Below are 21734 nucleotides of genomic sequence, written 5' to 3'. Positions count from 1 at the left end.
TGTTTGATCAACGGAAAGAGAAGAATAGATAGAAGGAAATGACCAATATAAATGTATATACATATTTTAAAATAAACTAAAATCCCTTGATAAAAGAAAACCCTCTAGCTTTAAGGAAGGACGTGGCAAATGTCAGTAAATTGTCTCCCAAAGTATTATTTATAGGGACAAGTGTCCCCTAATTTATATTAGGGGACACTTTTCCCTATAAATAATGACATTTATGATAAAGACAATGACATTTATGATAAAGACAAAGGCTGGAAAAAGAATAGAATATTTGAGATTTTTATGGCTTTATTTTCTCACATTCCTGTAATAGTGACTGTTTTTTTTTGTCCCCTTTCTTTCTACATGTACTTGTAAAATATACAAGTCACCTAGATGTAAATAACATACATTCCATGCTTCCACTTTTGCATGCACTATCTATGCAGGCGATATCATATCCAAAGCAGCTGATAAACAGAGATATCTAGTGGCTTCTGTAAAATACTGTAAAACCCCTTTATTGTCTACTCTTCAAACCTGTATGCCTAATAAATAAAAAAAGTTACATCAGCAATCACTGTAAGCTTTTTATCAAATATGACAATGTACATTAAAGTGATAACAACTGGAAAAAAAAATAATTCAAAAGGACAACAAATGGGTCACTATTAGCGAGTTTGTCAACTATGTAAGAAAAGGGGAGGAAGAAAGAAGCGCTGTTTTTTCTGCTTCCCTTGTTCTTTCTTCCTCCTTTAGGACATTTATGACACATATCCTTGAAATCCACGTCTGTTTAGAACAATTATTTTCTTTGGATTTCTAGCTAACTCTTATATGAGTTACTAGTGAAGCTTGATGGATAAAAGAAAAACTTTCTTCCTAGCTTCACAGACTGCATGGCTTTGCATTGTGTCCTCTGAAAACCATGGTATGTAAATTTTGTCTGCCAAAAGATTTTTGCTTGAAATGGCTGTGTCCTCACAATGAAGATCCCTAGGTCGGGGAAGGAGGCAAGTGTTTCACTATATGTGGTTTATTAAAGGGTAAGTGAACCGAAGAACACCAATTTAGTATAATGTAGGTTACAAGGCATTGGATGTGGAGTAATAAATGGCCAGAGACCATTGTCAGTCTTCACTGAAACCGAAATATTAGGTTGAGTAGAATTGTTTTAAAAGGCACTTCTGAAGAAAGAAGAGCACAAGAAAATGTCATTAGTTCCACTAAATTCATTAGTTCTTGAGAAGAACAAGCAATATTTGCATCTGTTACGTTTCATATATTTATTGAACCCACATATAGTTACCTTAAGTTGCAGTTGTCTTTTGCACTAGTTAGACACCTAATTCTCAATGTGTCTGCCTAATAATGAACCCTTCTCTCTTGTCACTGAAGTTGTCTGCAAGGAACAGAGTTCCGACAGCTCACAGCCCTAGGTACCCTGCCAGATCTATTTGCATATGAAATGTAATTAAGCCAATAATGATAACAATATAACTATTTCAGAATACAAAGAAGTACCTGTTCAGTCAGTACCTGAGTTCAGGAAATTTGTAAGTATAGAATAGGTCAAATTGACATTCATTGTTATCTGCATTGAAACATTTATTAGTATAAAACTGCATGAAGGCAAATCAGATCCAAAAAGGAAAATGTTGGTTCTTTAATCATGTTCTCTGACATGTAATGAAATCTAATCACTGCTACTGAACAAAATCTAGGCCAAGGGCCCGAAGCATTCAAGATTTTGGCATTTAGTTTCTAGCATTTTAACAAGATGACAACATATCATCTCTACTTTAAAACACACAATAAAGTAATTTATTTAGGACCACATGAATACCTTGATAAAAAGTAGAGAGAGAGACACTAGGTTTTCTTTTGGCAAGGTAATAAAGTTGTATTAGTATCACATATAGTGAAAATACAAAGTGATGTAACACGTGATTTCATATTTTAAGGTATTAGTAATCCCAGTGAAGGATATTGGGATATCTAGACACACAAGATTTCTAGGGTTTCACTCTTAGTTGCAGAGTCCATTAATGAGTTAGCCCAAAGAGAAAAATTCCCAAGCAAATCCCGACACGTTTCACTCGCTTGGGATTCCTCAGGAGAGTATACTCTTTGTAAAAAAGGGGAAAAAAGGGGGTGCTTCTAAAATCTGGTTGGGACTTTGGGTTAGGCTGGAGGCAAACATAACACCCAACTAAACCCAAAATGTAGTAAGATGATTTCTAATAAAAATCAGGATGATACACGAATACAAATTTGTAAAGTAAAGTGGCAGAAAGAAAAATGGATGTCATACAGCCCAGCCCAGCAACACAGCATTACAGGGAAACTATGCGTCCTAATGTTAGGGGCAAAACTTCTTATCACAGGAAGTAGGTGGTGAGCAACTAGAAAAACCTTAAACGCCTTTTTCAAAAAATCATCTATTACACTGCCTATATCTGCCTTATTCACTTGAGAGTTTAAATAGGAGTGTTTTTTATAAAATGTTTTTCTTTCACACAACATTTTCCTGTGGCTTTCTAAATATTTGAACTTTATTTAAAAAATGGTATTGAATTAAGTTTTACAAACTAGATTTTATTCAATACTATAAAAATTGATGTAATTTTTAATATAAAATTAGTGATTTTAACACCCAAGTATTTATAATTATAAGGATTTTGGGATATTATAGGAATACAGCCCACTGATAGCATTACTTAGAGGGCCTTTCACCTATGAACAGACAACATTTTAATGTATATACTTAGAAAATTGTACATATACAATTGTATATATTGTATATATACTTTAGATGAGTCACTTTTGTGGCTCATATGTTTGAGCAGAAACATAATACCTGTGCAAATGTCTACATGTCTGGGTTTTGGTTCAGCAAGGCAAAATCTGAGATCTGTAAGGTCGCTCAAACATATATTTTGTAAGCATGTTCATATAGTATGATTTATACCTTGAACAATACAAAAACTCACTGGAAGTCCCTGCGTGACCGGTTCACTAAAGACCTGAGAGAGCAGAACCGGCAGAGAAGTGTATTGGCAGCAGGCCAAGTGAAAGTGCACGCCTTCTTCCAGAACTTACAGTTCCTCAAGAGAAGTGTAGAGATGCGGCCGTAAGTATTCATCTGACAATTTTATTTTGCAAAATGTGTTTCTTGCAATGTATTCATGTATCTCTCTGTAGAAATGGGTCTTTTTGTATTGTACTAATTAAAGTCTCAAACTAATTACTCCTATTTTCACATAGGACATCTGGAAGTGTCGAGCCAATGGAAGAGGCTGCTTTTGACAGCGAGAGGGGAGAGGAGGATAATCTGGCCTTTGAAACATCCCCATCTACCGCACCCCCACCAGTGCCACGGAACAGAAAACAAAACAAGAAAATTTCAAGCAGTTCAGAGCTGGATGTTGGAATTGTTAAAATGGTTTCAACCATCCAGCAGCGAATGGTGATGCAGCAACAGCAGCAGGTAAAGCTCAACCAGTTACATTTAGATGATGACATTGTTGGGTTCTGCTACTCAGTTGCTTGGGACCCTTCTTTGCTGCCCAAAAATTGCCTCTTCCAATGTAAGTTGGATATTATGCATGCCATCCAAAAAGCATTTGCTTGTGCTGCAGCTGACAGATCTCCAGGGTATGACTACACACAAAATCCCCCTCTTCCCAATCACACCCCCATGTATTCTCATCAGAATGGAGCAACCAGTTTCCAAACCCAAAAAAAAAAACACACTACCCAATCCCTCAGCACTCGGTTTCTCAGTTTCAACATCCCCATTTCCAAAATCCCCAACAACAATATGTTCCCACATCTCCAAGTTCCAGTAGCGCCGCAAACTTTAGCTCCTTAACCCCAATCAATTCCCCCATTCCCTCAACATCTATTTACCCTCACCCTCTCCCACAATCTGCCCCTAAACCACAAAATGTAAATTCTGCCAAGCAACAACCCCACCTAAATGATCCATCCCAAGCTGCACTGGAAGACAACTCAGTACTGCAAAACCGGAAAACTTATTAGGCCATTCTTGCTATTGATTATTATAATTGCTTTTGTTAAAAGTTTTATATTGTTATTTAAAGTTTTACTTGGTATTTATATTATTATATGGCTTACCTGTTCCAAACTTGTTTACTTCTGTTATTTACTTGTTATTGTCTGTTCCTAATTGTGATTCACTTGTTAAATATAACATTCTTTTGTTTACTAATGTTATTTACTTGTTATTTATTTGTGTTGTCGTTTACATGTTACCAAATTTTGTAAGAATATACTATTTTTGCCTAAAAATATTGTTGGCTCTATGTTTTTGTTGGAATTAATAAATTTTGGTATGTTTTTTTAATTTTACAAACATAATGGAAAAAATAGTCATTGTGAAGAAGCCCAGATCATTTTTTTCATTATGTATCTTAACCCAATAGTGTATTGAACTGTTGAATTGACCATAACAAAGGTCAAGCATCCCCAAAAAAATCTGAGGCCTTTCACTGTTCAGATAATGCAGCCTGCAAACTGACTACTGGCATAGACTGCTGGTTGTGGTTTCTGAGCCCTTTGTATTTTTTAAAAATGTTTTACAATTATTTTAAAAAATTCCCAGCCCCCTCCCAAAAAAAACATACAATTTTATATAAAATAAAACCCCTCTATAGGTTGTGGACCTTCTGGAATAGGAAATGAGGCAGCGAGCAAGTACAAGTGTGTGCAGGGCTCGTGCCTCAAATTAACCATGACTTGGAACTCCATTGAGAAGTTTTTGAGTTCAGCTTGCCATCACAGCTGATTTCTGGCACAAACCATGCACCTACTCATTCTCTTTTTTTCAAGGAACTGTGGTTCCCACCTTGCCAGGAGTCCCTGGGCTGTGCTTAATATAGTGTGCAGCCCTGGGAATCATCCTTACAAGGTGAGTTACTGTGGAAAAGGTAAGTAAGTATGCACAAACCACATATATTAAAGTATAAATTTCACATGAAAGTCTGGATTATTAATATCAGGGAACCAGTAAGGGGTATTATGTACCCCTGTATCTATTCCCCATGGTTGGATGTCTGGAAGTCATCTTGTTAAAGGGGTCTTCCAGATCGGAAATATATATTCTAACCAGCAGACCCCCACAACAAAGGACACATAGTGGGGAAGCGGCCCTCTGCCCTAACAATGGTCCATGCGTCCACGTTGGAGGGAGGCGGGTCGGGTTTACAAAACATGGAAGGGGGTACATTTTTTTTTTTGGTGCACCCTTCTTTTTTGTGCAGATCCAGATTAAAGAGTACCTTTTGTGAAGAGGAGAGGGGCCATACTTGCTGGCAGCCCTACTTCCTATTCCAGAAGGTCCATAACCTATGAAAGGGTGTTGCTTTACCTTTTTTCATTGCAAGTTTGCTATGTCCACCAGCAGACTGTGAATTTTCTCACAGTGTGCGGCCTGAATTTGCTGAGCTGGGCTCTATGGTCTCTATTTATAAAACATGGTATCTGACCTTCCCTGACATTCTCTGGTGGGAATCAATTGCTGCCATTAACATGGATCTGGAAGATACATACCAGCAATGAGTCAGGGAATGTGATTACACCTGTTTTCGAACTAGAACCCTACATAGTAGTGGCGGTTTTGTACTCTGTAATTAAGTAATTTTTTACCCCATATTGGGGTAATTTTGAGCAAAATGTACATACAAAAAACAGGGCAAAAATCAAGAGTCACCACCTACGACAATAGGTACCCTGGTTGGTTGCAGACAACACACATTACAGGCTTATTTGAACTGTCATCATTTGAACTTTAATAAACAAACAGGCATGTTTTGGATTTCAAAACTTTAATTCACTATTTTAACATTGACAAACAATTTTTTGAATTAACCAACATAAATGTAACAACAAGGCATGGAACAAGAGAACATGGTAAAGTCGATTGAGAAGATAAGGGGTTATGCTCTATATCCTGGTGTACTGCCAGGGAAGCTCTCCTTCAGGTGAAACAAAATAGTGTGCAAATTTGTCCCTTAAAGTCAGAGCTTCGGTATTTGCACGCATAGAAGGCCAGTCAATGTCGCCAATACAATGGTCTTCACAGTCATCAATGTTGATGGACTCACGTTGGCGGACAAAGTTGTGGAGGGCACAGGCAGCTTTCACCACATTATCCACTTTGTTTGGGTGCAACATTATGGCAGTGCGGAATATTCTCCATTTATTTGTTAAAATGCCAAATGCGCACTCCACTGTGCTCCTGGCTCGACTAGGCCGGTAATTAAAAACCTTCCTTGTCCGGTCCAGACCTCTCTCCTCGGGTATGGCTTTAGAATGTTTGGGCCCAGAGAGAAAGCCTTATCTGCCACTAAAACAAAGGGCATTGCCTCTTCAAAGGGTTGGGGTGGGGGTATTTCCAAGTGACCACATAGGAATCATTGACCCATAACAGTTCTACTGAAAATGGTGGAGTCACCAGAACTCCCAAAGTTGTAATCGCTGTCCACAATAGCCATAAGGAAAACACTAAAGAATTTTTTAAAGTTAAAATACTTTGAGAAAGTGTGTGGTGGCATTTGAACCCAGATGTGCTTACCATCCAGTGCTCCGATGCAGTCTGGAAAACTGCAATTGGTTATGAATCCCTGGCTGATGTTACGCCACTGCTGCTCTGTGGGAGTGGGCATTACTTGACTCTTGAGTTCCTCCCAAATGACCTTGCAGGTTTCGTGGACCACTTAAGCAACTGTAGCCTTGCCAATGTGAAAGGTGTACTGCAGGGAGGTAAAACTTTCTCCAGTAGCCAGAAACATGTTGTAAAAAAATAACAATAATCACAATGTGAATGTCTATGCAAGGCTACTACTACTAGCACAGGTATCGTATTTTTCGGACCATAAGACGCACCGGACCATAAGACGCACCAGTTTTTAGAGAAGGGAAATTAAGAAAAAAAAGATTCTGAAACAAATAGTGTCCTAAAATATTTTATGTGCATTAAAAACCAACATCACAGTCATAAACACATGTAATCAACCCTGTAAAGTAAACAGCAGCATTTAGAACCATTATTAACCCCCTAAGGGGTGTTCCCGAGTGTGACTCGGGGCCGGAAAAAATGCAAAAAGCGGTAATCCCGAGTCACACTCGGGGTACCTTTGGGGGACCCCCTTACCTTATGCCCGCGCTCCAGCGGCGATCTCAGGATCCCGCTGTGTTAGCCGGGCACTTCTCCGTTGGGGGCGTGGCCGGGCGGGAAGTTTAAAAGCAGATGAGTTTGGCTTTATACATGATCATTTTTGTGGAGACCGAAAAGCCATTTTCACGGTGTTGTGTGATCCACTCCTTTATGTCCACCTCCAACTCTGGCCACTTTGCAGCATGCCCACGTAAAGTGTGCTTACTTTTGTCCAACTTTTGCAGCTGATCCTCCTGTTTCCTCCACTCTCTTATCATCTTTTCAGAGGGAGGTGGTCTGTTTCCATGCTCCTTTGCATATTTTATAACTTCCAGTTTGAAAGCAACTTTATATGCCACTCTCTTCTGCTTGGACATCTTAGTGAGGAGGTGGTACTGGTACCGTATTTCTGCAAAACTTTCAAAACCGTAATTAAAGAACTGTTAGTAATACCAATACGGTATCGGTCTTTTTAGTCCTTTCCCCCATATTCCATCAGGTGATCTCATATCTCCCCACATTCCACCCCTATTTACGGTAATGTACAGCACTGCGTAATATGTTGGCGCTATATAAATCCTGTTTAATAATAATGTTTAATAATAAATTCCATCCAGTGCTCTCATATGGACAGTGGCTGCAGCAAGAGAGACCACACAGAGCCGGGCAAGTAAGAAACTTTTTTTTTTTTTTACAGCATATGTGTAGGCTGTATTTGGACCATAAGACGCAGGGACTTTTTTCCCCCACTTCTGGGGGAAAAAAAGTGCGTCTTATGGTCCGAAAAATACGGTAGTTTGTACTCACCGCAAGGTCACCAGCAGACGTAGTTCTGCAGGAATAGGGGTCCGCATGGTTGTAGTGTGGCGGGTAAGAAGAGGGCGCAATATTTCCAACAGTAGATCAAACGTATCTACAGACATTCTGCTGAAATTAAAAAAAATTTCTGGGTACTGATGTAGGTCAAATAGGACGCCAAGGCCACATGGAGGATGAAGGGGTTGAGTCATCAGTGGATGCATCCAGTACCTCCTGCGGTGCACTATCCTGGTGCCAGTATTCCTATTCCTCACCAAAAGTGCCAGATGTAACACCATGACAGATAAAATCAAGGTGTCCATGTTCACACTTTACCTTGCTTGTTGTATCTGCAGCAAAGAAAATGGACACTGTGTACTTATTTTACTTTCTGTACTTACAGAAATCACTTCCCAGGGTTAAAATTTGCATTTCTACCAAGTGCTAAAACGCTTGTATAATTGCGGTAAAACACAGGAAAAACGCGGTAAAACACGGGGAAAACGCGGGAAACCGCGGCATAGACGTTTTTCAGCGTTAAAAAAAAGTTTTAAAACGCTAATAAAAGTGCATAAAAACGCTTAAAAATCCAGTAGGAACGTTTACATACCTTTTTTACAAAACATCCATTATACCCAGCCTTAAGACATTATTCTCGGAGTTTTGAAAACCTTCCCTAATTGCATGCATTGTCTTTTATGGTATGCTTTCACTGACATCTAGTGGAGTCAATATTCACAGCAGCTGCTAGAACCACCAGTAAAAACTTTGATTATTAATATGATCAGATACCGTTTTTGTAGAATTGACCTTCTTTTTAGCTGTTTGCGTAGCTGTATACTAATTCTTAACTGGATAGCCCCAGGATATCACAAAATACACGTGCACACATACCTGCAACTCTTTTTTACCTGCAAGCATCTTTTAATACATCTGGCACTGGTACAAATGTATCTTTCAAGCATTAGTTTTCTTCACTAAGTACGGTACCCAGGTTATCAGGGGTTATTAAACAAACCCTAAAATTTTGGACTAAAAGTAAAAGAAATTGCTATAAAACAGAACAATAGTAGAAGCATAGTTAAATGGCTATATCACTGGCTTTTACTCATTTTGAGATATATTATATATATATATTCCAGAAAACAGTGTAAATTTGAAAATGCGCTCCAAAATCCATGCCAGAAAACTGAAGGATCTGGATTATTAAAAGCCACATTTTTGAATGTCAACTGTATATATATATATATATATATATATATATATATATATATATATATATATATATATATATACACACACACACACATCTATCAGCAATTTTTTTTTTGGTAATTGTTCTTCTTGCCAAGCATTTATGAGGCAGAGCCAGGCCAGGCCGCCTTATCTAACTCTCTAAGGATTATAGGTTTGATGGGGTAAAACTGTGTGTGGTTAGTTTACAGTAAACCTATCCTGGCTCCCAAATCTACCAATTTTTTCCAAAACACACTTTTCACACACCTAGGCACTCTCTAAATTCACATTCCATTATATTAAAAATATCCATGTATATTGCCCAAACATGCAGTAGAAGCTTGCAATAATCACTAATGTCCCGTCCCACCCCCCAAAAATACACTAAAAGAAGAAATTCTGTGATGTTGTTCTAGGACTTACCAGCCAGTGTTGACGTGTTGAAGTGAAAAAATTACCAGGTGTGGCTTCCTGGATTTTTTTCCAGGATTCTCCAGATTATAGAAGGCTACTGGAGGTCACTGACTCTCAGGACAGCCATAGTTGATGAGATAGTAGAGGCTCAGATGCTTTATTCTGACATGTATTCTATGACTCGGAGGTTATCAAAGATATATTGTGTATGTTTTTAATTTTAAAACTGTACCAAAATGTATAGGATTTTTTTACTATAGCAAGTGATGCTGTCCTGCTCCATATTTGTTGACAAGGACTTAGCACATAAGGCTACCTTTCATGTTTTTTTTGTGCTTTTCTATTGTGTATTTATCTATGTAAGATTGAACCTTGCTGTAACTTGTTTTGTTTTTTTATCAATGTTCAAAAGTTTCAATAAAAATAAAATGTTAAACATTTGCCCAAACATTTACGAACAAGTGTAAATTCAAATAAATATACAACATACTTATAACAATTACTAGACCATACACCCACCTTATATCTCTGCTCCTCAGAAAGGTCTCTTACTCCTTTCAGGGCAACAAAAACCTGATAATGAGGATCAGAGCCCCCAGAGAATGGACCTAAATGAAATGAAAATATCAATTTACAATCTAAAGAACACAGTTTTATATACAACTCAATATAATATAAAAATGCATATTTATGAGTTTACACAAGGTCAACGAAGGCAGGGCAGGTGTGTTGGAAAAAGCAAAAGGTAAGATATATGTTGGTTTCGAGGGCCCATCTGTGGGCGGAAGTGGGGAAAGGATCTGGAAGAACGAGTATGTAGAGATTTTCGTTACTTCCCCTGTAAGATTTTAACTTGGATAGTGATGCTGGGAAATACCCGCATGGTGAGGGGGAATTGCGCATAGAGTGATTCTCAAATTGCAAATTGGTTGCAAGCTTTTGTGATCTTTGCAAGTGTTATTGGCGAACAGACGCCGGAGCAGTGCTCGGTTATATTTTCCTACTTATATACCACTATTCAGGAAGCGCAGAGGGTGTATGGAGGCCAGGCATGGCTCCATTAGGATGAACAGTTTGGGCTGAAAAAGGCAATGTGGCCGGACATATGGTGAGACCATCGAGACATCAGCCTCTGCATGAAGCCGATGACGATGGCTCAGGTGGGTGGACAGTTATTTCCAGGGAGGGGGTGGCAGTCTGTCCAGATATGGGGTGCCAGCAGGACAAAGGAAAGGGCTGTGCTGGCAGTATACTGACGGAGCATGAAAATTTGGAGCGGCATGAGTACTCATGATTTGGTGGATCGCGTATCGTTCAATAGGTGTTTTCCTCAGGGTGCAGGACACCAAGAGGACGGCTTTGGAAAAAGGGAGGAACCCGATTCAGGTCAAAGGATGCTCCCCTTTAAAGCAGGTATCCTATGCAGGCGGTGTGCCAATTAGAGGAGGGGTTCAGGCAGAGTTTTAGGAGTCTGTCTCTCCTCTGTGTGCTCCCTGAAAATTTGAAATCGGTGAGGGAGCACCTGTTGGTGGTATCTGAAAAATTGAAAAAAGAGGTGGCATTGGGGAAGATAAGTGGACTATTCAAGAAGACACTGGCAAATTTGGTAGTGTCCCCTTTGGGGGTGGTACCAAAAAACAAACAAGCATACATCATATTTCCTACCCCTAATTATGCTTTGGTAAATGATGCAATTATGGTGGAATGGTTTTCGGTGTTCTACCATTTCCTTTGATGCAGTGATTGGATGGGTCAGGGGTAATTGTGGGGATCTTTGCTTGCAAAAGTATATATTGAATTGGCCGTCTTATGCCAGTTCATTCAGAAAATTTGCATTTGTTGGTTTGCGTGTGGGATGGTTTGTTTTTTGTTGACCGTTGTTTGCCTATGGGATGTTGAGTCTTTTTTGAGTTGTTTGAAAAACTCAGCTTATGGGTGGTTTCCGAGGTGTCAATTGTGGAATATATGATTCACTACCTTGATGACTTCCTGTGTGTGGGTCCACCATGCAGCGCTGTGTGTAAGGTGTTATTGGGAATCACGCAGCACGTGGTAGACGACTTTGGGGTGCCATTGGCTGCGGACAAAACCAAGGAGCCGGGGACTTGTTTTTTTAGGCATTGAGCTGGACAAGGTGGCTATGAAGAGCAGGTTGCCTGAGGAAAAGTTAGAGCCATTGAAGTAGGAATTACGAGCTGTGTTGGGGCGTAGGAAGTTACCAATGGGTAGGGTGTTTAACAGGCAAATGGCGGCTGCTATGACCACTGCTAAGCTGCCTACGCATTTTGTGTATTTGACCAGGGAGTTACAGGAGAATGTGAGTGTGTTTTTGGAATTTTTCAATGGGCGTTCTCTTTGGCTTGATGGGCCTATATCTAATTTTGACATGGAATGGTTTACGGACATGGTCAGAAGGTTATAGAGCTTATTTTGGGGGAGGGTGGAGCCCCAAGGAGAGGGGAGATGTGGGGTTGTTGTCCAATTTGGTGTTGCTGGAGCTTTTCAGGATGCTCTGGTGTCAGGTGGATCCTGAGATTCTGAGGTTTGCCAGGTGGAACGGGGTACCAGATGATTTGGGTTTTAGGCCTATGTGCGAGTTGATACAAGATATTAGGATACATTTTTTGCGGGTGTAGGTTCTTTTCCCATGTACCTCATAGTGGTTTGGTCAGACATTGTGGCGTGTTTACAGTGGAGAGGGGGAAGATCAATTGAGTGTTTGAACAAGGTGAGGGTGAAAATTAACAAGCAGGTGGGAAGACTCGTGGCTAGAAAGGGTGGCTTGGTTGTACAGCATAGAGAGCTGGATACTAATCAAAACCTCCGGGGTGATGGTGTGGATCTCAACTCTGTGGAGAAGGATATGTGGTTCTTGGTCTTGTGGGATGGAATAAAAAGGGCTGTGCGGGTTTAGAGAAGCACACAGACTTGAGCGATTATGCTGGTGTACTATGGCAGTTGAGGTCCTGGGAAGGCAGGCAATTTCTGAAGGCTGGATGGTGAAATCTGTGGTATGGTGTCCAAGGGGCAGTCAACGGTATGGTTGGATAGCAGCTGGTTTTAGGTTCACAGTGAGTTGCAGATGGAGGATATCGGCACCAGAGGCAGGTGTGGATGAGCCTGGGTGCTAAAATATCAATCTGGGTAACTCAGGTGGTACATGGTGAAGGCCTTCCTGGATCTGGAACCAGATTGTTTCAGTGCTGGGAGGTTTAAAGAGTATTTTTTTATGGATAGGTATTAGATAGGTTATGGTTTTTAATAGGTATATGATGGAATAGTTATTTATGTTCATGTTTTTTTTTGTTAATAAACTGCTGTACCCAGCCAATTTTGTTACAAATTGTGTGTATGTCGTTAAAAGGAATTGGGGGGGGGGGGAGTGATTCATAGAGTCATGGACAACATCAAAGCTACTACAGTCAAGATAAATTCTTGGAAACATCTCCACCTACATGGTGTGTGTGTTATATACCCAGCTCAGATGTAAAAGGTTGTCAACAAAAGATATAAATATTTAAATCATGTTTAAACTGACTACATACCCATAATTCCACTGTCTGCACAACAGTAGTTCAGAAGGGAGGCCCCGGGCCACATGGCTACAGTTTGGAGAAGAGATTTATAAAAACCAGATTCTGTAATATACTCCCCACGGACACTCAGGGTCTGGCTTTTCCTGTAAAATATTTTTCAGGAAACTTATAGTAGTATAATATTAGAAATACAATTTACATAAATATTCCTTAAGACAACAGAAATGATAATTGCCGTAATACAGACCTGTATAGAACTTCCAATATGGGACTGTGGTTAAGAAAGCCAATGACTTGTACAACATCCCCAAGCCGGTACCTGAAACATGGAGGACCACATTTATTTGTATGAAAACTCACTAAACGTCCTGAACACATTTTTTAACTGAAATCAGTTGGGGTACTGCTGCTGCATAAGCTACGCCTATTGTACACATACATGCTTATTCCATTCCTGTCCATTGACCCAGGCATTATCGTGTGTTACATCAAGACAATCCTTTCACTTTGAAAAGTGACTGAAACACATAGGAACAGGCCAAGGAATAGACATGCAGTTTGTTTTTGTTACACATTGCACCACACTATTAGATATAAAAGTAGGCAGAATAGACCCAAAATGGATGTCCCCCAAAAGGGAACAAACATTAAACCAGTATGTTTGAGCTTATATTACAAGTAGAGGCACAATACGTCCCTGGTTCGAATATTGGACAGGGCACAGTTAACAAGGAGTTTGAACATTCTTCCCGTGTATTTTTTCCTCCAGGCACTCCATTTTTTCCCCACATGCCAAAAACATGGGGTTAGGTTAATTGGCCTCAAAAATTGGCCTTATACTATAATAATGACACAGGATTATGGTAGGGACATAAATACAATAATGATAAATCATGGGTTCAGAAAGACTTTTTGGAAACAAAAACTGGTTTAACGAAAATTAGTGACTAATGAGCATAGAACCATGTTTAGTTTATTTTTAAAATGCTCTCCCAGTTCTGAGGTCACATTTTTACTAAGACCCTTGAATATCATTGGAAAATTAATGGATTTCTCACTATCCTGAAGAAGCCAAATGGCGAAACGTGTCAGAAACCAGGAATCTTTTTTCTATTGGTCAATATACAAATCAAATTATACATCGGTGTGTAAAATGTTGGCAATATATAAATAAATATTGGTAACTGATAATATTACAACAAGTAGTCCCCAGGTTACATACAAGATAGAAACTGTAGGTTTATTCTTAAGTTGAATTTGTATGTAAGTCAGAACAGGGATTTATATTTTATTAAATGAAATTAGGATCAACATATTAATTAGGCATCATGGTGTCAGTTACTGTATAAAATCCTCACTGTGAGTTAATCATAAACAAAGCAAGAAAAACAAAACTTTATGGAGCCTAGACATTTTTTGTCTTGGTCATTAAAGAGCAAAAAAAATGATTCTGGAAGTCATGCAAACCGCCCTCCTCCCCCTATTAAGCCTCTGTCCTGCACAAGAAGGAGCAGGGAAGCCTGTTGGGGACTACCTGTATAGTGAATGTGACAGCCTGCGAAATTTTGTAAATAATGTATTGGATTTGATATTTATATTGTTTAGGGAAACCCCCCTTTCTGAACCTATTTATAATATGAATTCAAACCTATTAGTTTAATATTAGTTATAAAAACTATTATGTTATCAACTTCACTGAACAATATTTTTTAATTTCTAATATTACAGGAAGCACAACCCATCTGCATAAAAAAAAAAACCTTTGTACGAATTGTTGTTATGTTAAATATGCAAACTATTGCATTTGTTAAAAAGCATGATAAGATGACTGCCTTTTTTTTTTAAGAGGCAAACATCGCTCACCTGTAGAGTCCATCTTTATTAGTTATAACCAGTTCATAGGCTTTACTCTCAGAGACATCTTGAATACATAATGTACGAGGCTGCTCCTGATCACTGCTATCCACTGGTATAAACTCAAAAAATGCAGAACTGGGGCACAAAACGTAGTGAGATACATTTTTTAAAGGCCACAAATTTACCCCACAAAGACCTAAAAAGCAAAAACACAATGAAGAGTCAATAATGACCAAAGCTTAAAAAAAAACAACAACAGTGTCCCTACAGGATCTTATTTTAAACCCACTGTGCAAATATTTAGGATACAAAAACCTAAGACCAGAAGGTACCTTAATCGCTATTGTACCAAAGATCCTATCATATGGAAAGCAAATATTCCCGTAAATGTAAAGAATATTCTTTTTGTTGTTTCTCTAGATGCTGACAGTTTTTTTTTTTTTTTTTTAAAGAATACATGTACTGCAAGTTTTATCAGATTTTTTCAAATTACAGAGTATGTGCATCTTTGTAATCTATTTCAGGGACATTAAATTGCAAGTTCCTCTTGAGAAGACATCAGATGTGAACAGTTCTCCCAAACTTCTAATATGTCATCTCTATACGGTAAAGAAAATAGATTTAAAAATCATAAAAAAAGAAAGCTGCACTTTTTTGTTAGATGCACAACGTGGATGCCCAGCTACAGCACAATACACCTTCAGTTTTACAAACTGCCAAATCTATTTAAAGGCAATATTAAAATTAGGTATATAAAAAAAATAAAATGTAAGGTATATCAACATTTTTCCATTACCTTCTGCTGTACAGTATAATGGGGAGTAAAATGGTATTCCCTGGCAAAAAGTGTCCATAAGTATCTGTTTATCTAAGTCACTGCCTCCAGATTCCATAGCTATAACAACTTGCAGGTTTGGCCACATTCTCTTGGCAATACCACAAAAACCTTTTTTAAACTGAATAGATAGATCTTCAGCTCGAGCTGCATCAGGGACCAAACTATCTTCAATATGCTTTCTTATACTTAGAGGTAGCTTGAAATCTAGATTAAGGTGCCCCTTCTGGATATCTTTAATAAGAGACTCCCAATGTTCCTCTATGATGGAGAAGACATGGCGAAGAACCCATGAGTAGTTGGCTTCAATAATGCGTAGATCTACATCCTTAAGAGCGAAGAGAATTTGGGTGTACAGCATCTCATAATGGGTCAAAGAAGTGTGGGGGGAGATCTGTGATGGGTAAATCTTGTTCAGAGGACCGAAAACACAGTCAGAAGGATATGGAATATTAGGAATCCCCGCCTCAGATTGGCTGTCACTGGAAGGAAAGGCAAACCTGGCCACCTTTTCCAGAGCACCAGGGAAAAGGCTTTGAATCACTTCCATATACACAGCTGTTCCCTGGAAAAAAAAAAACACACCAGTGGTCACTTTTTACATTCTACTTATCTAACCAAATTGTACTATTTATCCTCCTTTTGATCAATTTATCAAACCACCCTAACTACTAGAAGAGGTGTCAAAAAGTGATTCCATTTGAAGGTTCTGATACCTGAAGAAAGCGTTCTCTGATGCTCTTCGCACTGATTGGGATTAGAGAGGAGTTTGCCAATGCTCCTACTGTGGTTATCACAGCCTGGGGTTTTCCTTGTAGTAGTATGTTCTCCTCTCCTTCTCTGGTGCGCTGGATATAGTTCTCATAGTCACTGTACTGAGTAAGAGGATGGAACTTCTGAAATAAAGACACATCTGTGGAGTGGAAAACAATTGGCCATGTCACAATCGTGATTTTACCATTGATGAGCAGAAGCCGATTTCTTCCCTTATAATGGTTGCTTCCTTGCAAGACAAAACACGGAAGAATCTTTACTTGAATGAGTAGTGATGGAATATTTCCCTGGTTTTTGCTAGGCTGAACACCATAGATGTGGCCCTACTGAAACGGTCACTAGCAAGTGGTGGAAAGGTACTAAACCTAAATTCTTATCATGTGTGCCTCGCCACTACACCATCACTTGTAAAGGCAACCATTATGGAAGGAAATATATGCTGAGAGTATACGTTGTCTGTCTGCCTTAAACATCAGTACTTTCTTTGGGCAGAAAAACATATTTTGTAATTATATTTTATGCTGGAGTTTGTGTATCTGGAAGACTGCTGTGCAGTACTTAGATGTGTTCTGTGGTTGGAAAGATGGGAATATGTGTGCAAAATATTCAGAAAACAGATTCAAACGAAAGCCAGATATTACGTGTTAAACATTTCTCTCTTCAATGTCTCCCCAGGTACAATTTTATTAAAAACTTAGCAAAGCAGAGATAAGGTGAAGAACTGCATTTTATATATCACAAAGCAACAGTCACTTTATTAATCAAACGTGATTGGCCATACTATAACCTCCGATGTTTGGTTTAGTGAAAAAATGGCCAAAAATTTTGACTTTCTGCAAACCACATGCACAAGGGGCAAGATGCTGAGTTTGATTGGCTTCAAACCAATGTAATTAGAAGGTTGCTTTTTTTTTTTTTGCACAAAAACACAATTTTCCCTTATTGACCATGTCTATTAGTGAGCAGTACATGCATCTTAAACTCCTTAAGGTGATTATTATATTTCATAATTCTAAAAACAATGGGAATTCAGATACAGTCAGTGTAACTTATTTACTTAAACACTAAAGTATGTTTACTTTGCAAATGAATCAAAAAGCAAAGAACACCATCCACATGAAGCATGGTGGTGGCAATATCATGCTTTGGGGGTTGATTTTCGTCAGCTGAATAACTGGGGCTTTATTCAAGGCCGAGGTAAAAATGAACAATTTACAACACCAATCACTTTTAGCCCGAAACCTTCAGGAATGTGCTAGAAATCTGAAGGTGATAAAGAATTTCACATTTCAACAAAGCAATAATCCAAAGCCTTCATCCAAATCAACAAGCCCAGACCAATATCCAACAGACATTCTGCTGGAAGACTCTAGGAGGGTTGTGAACACAAATACCTTTCCAATCCCAAAATGATTTTTAATAACTATTTGTATGGAAGAGTGGGCAAATATTACCAACTCCAGATGTGCCATGCTGATGGACTCCTACCCAGGAAGACTGAATGCTGTAATTAAATCCAAAGGTGCTTCAACAAAGTATTAGTGTAAGGGTATGCAAATAGCTTATCACACTTTGTTTTTGCGGACAGACTTTTGAAAAGTTTTGAAATGAGTTATCATGGTCTCATTTTCTTACATCACAAAAAACTGGCATTTTAAGAGGGTTGTGAACAAATAATATATCCAATTTATATATCTACACACACTTTTTTTGCAGTATCAGAATAAAGTTAGCAGAATGTAAAGTAATGGGGAAGTAGTTGCATATATTCAGACATTGTGTTAATGCAATTTCCACTGGCATTAATCTAACATGTGTGCAGGGCTTTAAAGAACAGCAAGTGGAATGGAGAATATATATTATTTATTACCTATTAGATCTTTGAAATTGTGCTTCTGTCCATATTCTGTATTTTGATGTTTCCTCAGTATCTCCTGAAGTAATGAAGTCTGTACATCCTGGGCATTACTTGTGTCATAATCCAACGTCTTCCCATAATTCTTTCTCGATAGGCTGTTAAGAAACCGCTTGCGCTCCAGTCCAGTAGTCCACTCTTTCACTCTGCCACTCCTCCATAGGGTGAAAAGAAGGAAGATCACAATGGCACCAAGAAGTAGGGTATCAACTACTAGGGAAATCATCCTTCAAGATCAAAAGATTTAAAAACAAAACCAAAAAACATCATTGACTATCATAAAAACAGTTTCTGTGAAAAAAAAATGTTTATATAATGCTTTAGAAGGCAGAATATAAAAATGTTCTGGTCTGAAGGTGAACATTATAGTGAGAGCTGTTATTCTCACAAGGGCCCATTCATACTTGTCTGACATGATTTCAGCATTATCCTTTGCATTAACACAAACCAAATAATTTGATTGGACTTGCAATCCCATGAATAAATAAATACAATAAAAACAAACGGCACCTCAATATGCTAACAAATGTAACAATTCACCACAATACAGTGGTGTACAGGGCCCCCTTAGTATTTGGGTTTCCACAACCCATCAGCACAGACAACCCCTGAGCTTCTATTCTATTAATATCATTACACAGTATTTATATAGCTCCATCATATTGCGCAGCCCTGTACAAAGTCCATAATCATGTCACTAACTGTCCCTCAAATGTGGCTCACAATCTAATGTCCCTACCATATTCATATGTCATTAATACATAATAAGGTCAATTGTGGCCGGAAGCCAATTAACCTAACTGCAAATTTTTGGGATGTGGGAAGAAACCAGAGTACCCAGGGCAAACCCACACAGACAAGGGAAGAACCTGCAAACTCCATGCAGATAGTGTCCTGGCCAGGATTCGAACCTGGGACCTAGCACTGCAAAGGCCAGAGTGCTAACCCCTGCGGCCAATTAGACCTGATGTAGGCAATAAAACATTTTTAAAGTTACCTTTAAATGCATATAAACCCTAACAACAAATTTTTCTTCTTTGATTCCTTTTGATGAGTAAAATATAACAATCCAATGTATTTTCTTTAAAGGTGCATTAAATAAAAACATATTGATCCAATACCCCATGCACACTTACTGTGTTATCTCAAAAAGACCAATTAGCCCTTCTATGTCTTTTTGGTCTGTTTAAAACTACAGAACAGTCCTGTGATTGTGAAAAAAAAAAAGATTCAGTAGTTTAGCAAAAGGCGACTGGGCAGGGCTGACACCATTTAATAACACCAAAAGGTAGTAGTGTATGACAGACTTTAAGCAACTGTAAGCTACATTGAAATGTATTCAAACTCTGACAAGAAACCTGTCTGGCTCTCTTTGGTTAGGTAAATAGCATTAGAAGCATCTTCTTTGAAAACTGCATTGACCTCCTGGGCGGTTCATTTCTGACGGGATTTAAATGTTTAAAAGCGGTACATTGTTTTTAATGAAAATGATATAATAAGTATATTAAAGTTTGAAACACAAAATCATTTTTTTTAATAAATAATATACTCATACAAATATATATAAAACTGTAAAATAGACATATAAATCCACTGTTAACAATAGTTTTAAATTCCCACCAATTTCTCAACACAACGGCCGCACGCACCTACTCAACGTGACTCATCGGGTGCAGAGGAGGCCGGCCGGAGGATGCGAGAAGACAGGGATCGTGAGGAAGGATTCCGGCAGACCAGGTAGGGCTCCATTTACCATTGTTTTACATTGTTTTAGCCACCCTGACTGTGATTTGGGGTTACCACTTTCAGCATCTTTTTTTTACCCCGAACCACACTTGGGGTTACCGCTGGAGAGATTAAAATATACCTACTGCTCATCAGAGTTCAGAGTTTTGCATTCTATGCACACTTTCTATGTTATCTCAAAGAATATAATGAGCCCTTCCATGTCCTTTTTAAAGAGATTTTGATATTAAGCAAAAGACAACTGAGCAGGGCTGACACCACTCAGTCCACAAAATTGTTGCACATCACCAAAAACTCTGAAAAATAATACCTGCTCGTCAGATAGTATAGGAGTCCATCGTGTAAAGTTTGCTTCACAAGGTGAAGGGGGTAACGGTAAATATTTGCCTGGAGGTGAGCTTTTGAGTCACCAATATAAAAAGAATGCAGCTAAGGAACTTTGACTTAAGTGCAAATCTGTGCTGTGTGCAATCGTCGTAACATGTATGCCATCAATATCCCAAAGTCCTGCTTGCTCCAATGTTACATTGCCATACATGTTTGGAAAGATATATTCCTAAATGAATTTATATATAAAAATACACTTTCACAACCAGTTTTCAGGTTACAGAAGCTGATCACAATGATTTAAATATTTCAAACAGAAGATGGCATGAAAGTGACAGTTCCAATATAAACAAACTATTGCTTTGTATTCCTCTATAAACACACAAACACAAAGCCATGTCATGGTATCAGTACCTGGCCCCCGAAGCTCAGGCACAACTCTTCACTTCCCTGTGAAAGCAAACACCAACAAAGCACTCCGCCTGCACATCACCTGACCAGGAAGCTTGTCTGCTCATGTAGAGAACCAAAGGAGCCATCTTTGTTCCTGGCAGATACAATATAAGTGCAGGTTTTAGGAGGTCTTATTATCTCTGCCTACTTGGACTGTATTGATAAGAGTTAGCATTGTACCTAATATTACAATAGGAATAAAGATAATTAAGTAATACCAGAACACTGCTGCTTTTTTATCACATATAAAAGAATACAAGTACCCTTTTATATGAAGTAAAATGTTTTCTTTTTTGTTTTCCTCCCAGATCCACATGGGAAAGGTGACATAGGTACCTAAATCATGTATCGTAGGCTTCGGGCTGCTTCTTCTGCGCATGCTCAAGAGGGTTTCCAGCAATGACAAAAGAAAAGTGCCAAGCTCACGCATGCGCAGTAAGTTCGGCACTGAAGCCAGAAGTCAAAAGATGACAGTGCCGGTGGTCCTTCCGGGCCGGGAGAAAGGAAGAATCCAGGATGGCGTGACACCTAATCTAAGCCAGCTGTGGAGGGGATGAAGGATTCTGCAGTTATAAAGGAAGGTGTCACTTTTTTTATTTTAATGAAAGTTCTCCATTAAGGCTCGTTGAGACATCAGATGATTGTCACAATTTATTATCACAAAAGACTGTTTCT

At 38.7% G+C, this 21734-nt stretch overlaps 1 protein-coding gene across 2 annotated transcripts in view; it reads right to left on the bottom strand.

Annotated features, from left to right (window-relative positions):
- The window catches only part of GHDC (GH3 domain containing), a 54495-nt gene extending 33394 nt beyond the window's left edge, over positions 1–21101 (bottom strand). Inside the window, exons 1-8 of one of the 2 annotated variants that reach the window (XM_072404029.1) lie at positions 21021–21101; positions 18489–18760; positions 16561–16757; positions 15806–16409; positions 15016–15205; positions 13400–13471; positions 13162–13295; positions 10136–10224 (exon numbers count right to left, since the gene is read on the bottom strand). In XM_072404029.1, coding sequence (XP_072260130.1) covers positions 10136–10224; positions 13162–13295; positions 13400–13471; positions 15016–15205; positions 15806–16409; positions 16561–16757; positions 18489–18759 — 1557 coding nt within the window. In that variant the 5' untranslated portion in view covers position 18760; positions 21021–21101. Of the gene's footprint in view, positions 1–10135; positions 10225–10332; positions 11152–13161; positions 13296–13399; positions 13472–15015; positions 15206–15805; positions 16410–16560; positions 16758–18488; positions 18761–21020 lie in introns of those variants that run through there. The other variant, XM_072404030.1, reaches the window with a different exon arrangement.
- Positions 21102–21734: the final 633 nt, after the last annotated feature.

Source organism: Pyxicephalus adspersus, chromosome 3 (genome assembly GCF_032062135.1).
Source record: "Pyxicephalus adspersus chromosome 3, UCB_Pads_2.0, whole genome shotgun sequence".
NCBI classification, from domain to species: Eukaryota; Metazoa; Chordata; class Amphibia; order Anura; family Pyxicephalidae; genus Pyxicephalus; species Pyxicephalus adspersus.
The sequence above is the reverse complement of the archived record's forward strand: the minus strand, read 5'-3'. Positions and strand labels throughout refer to the sequence as shown.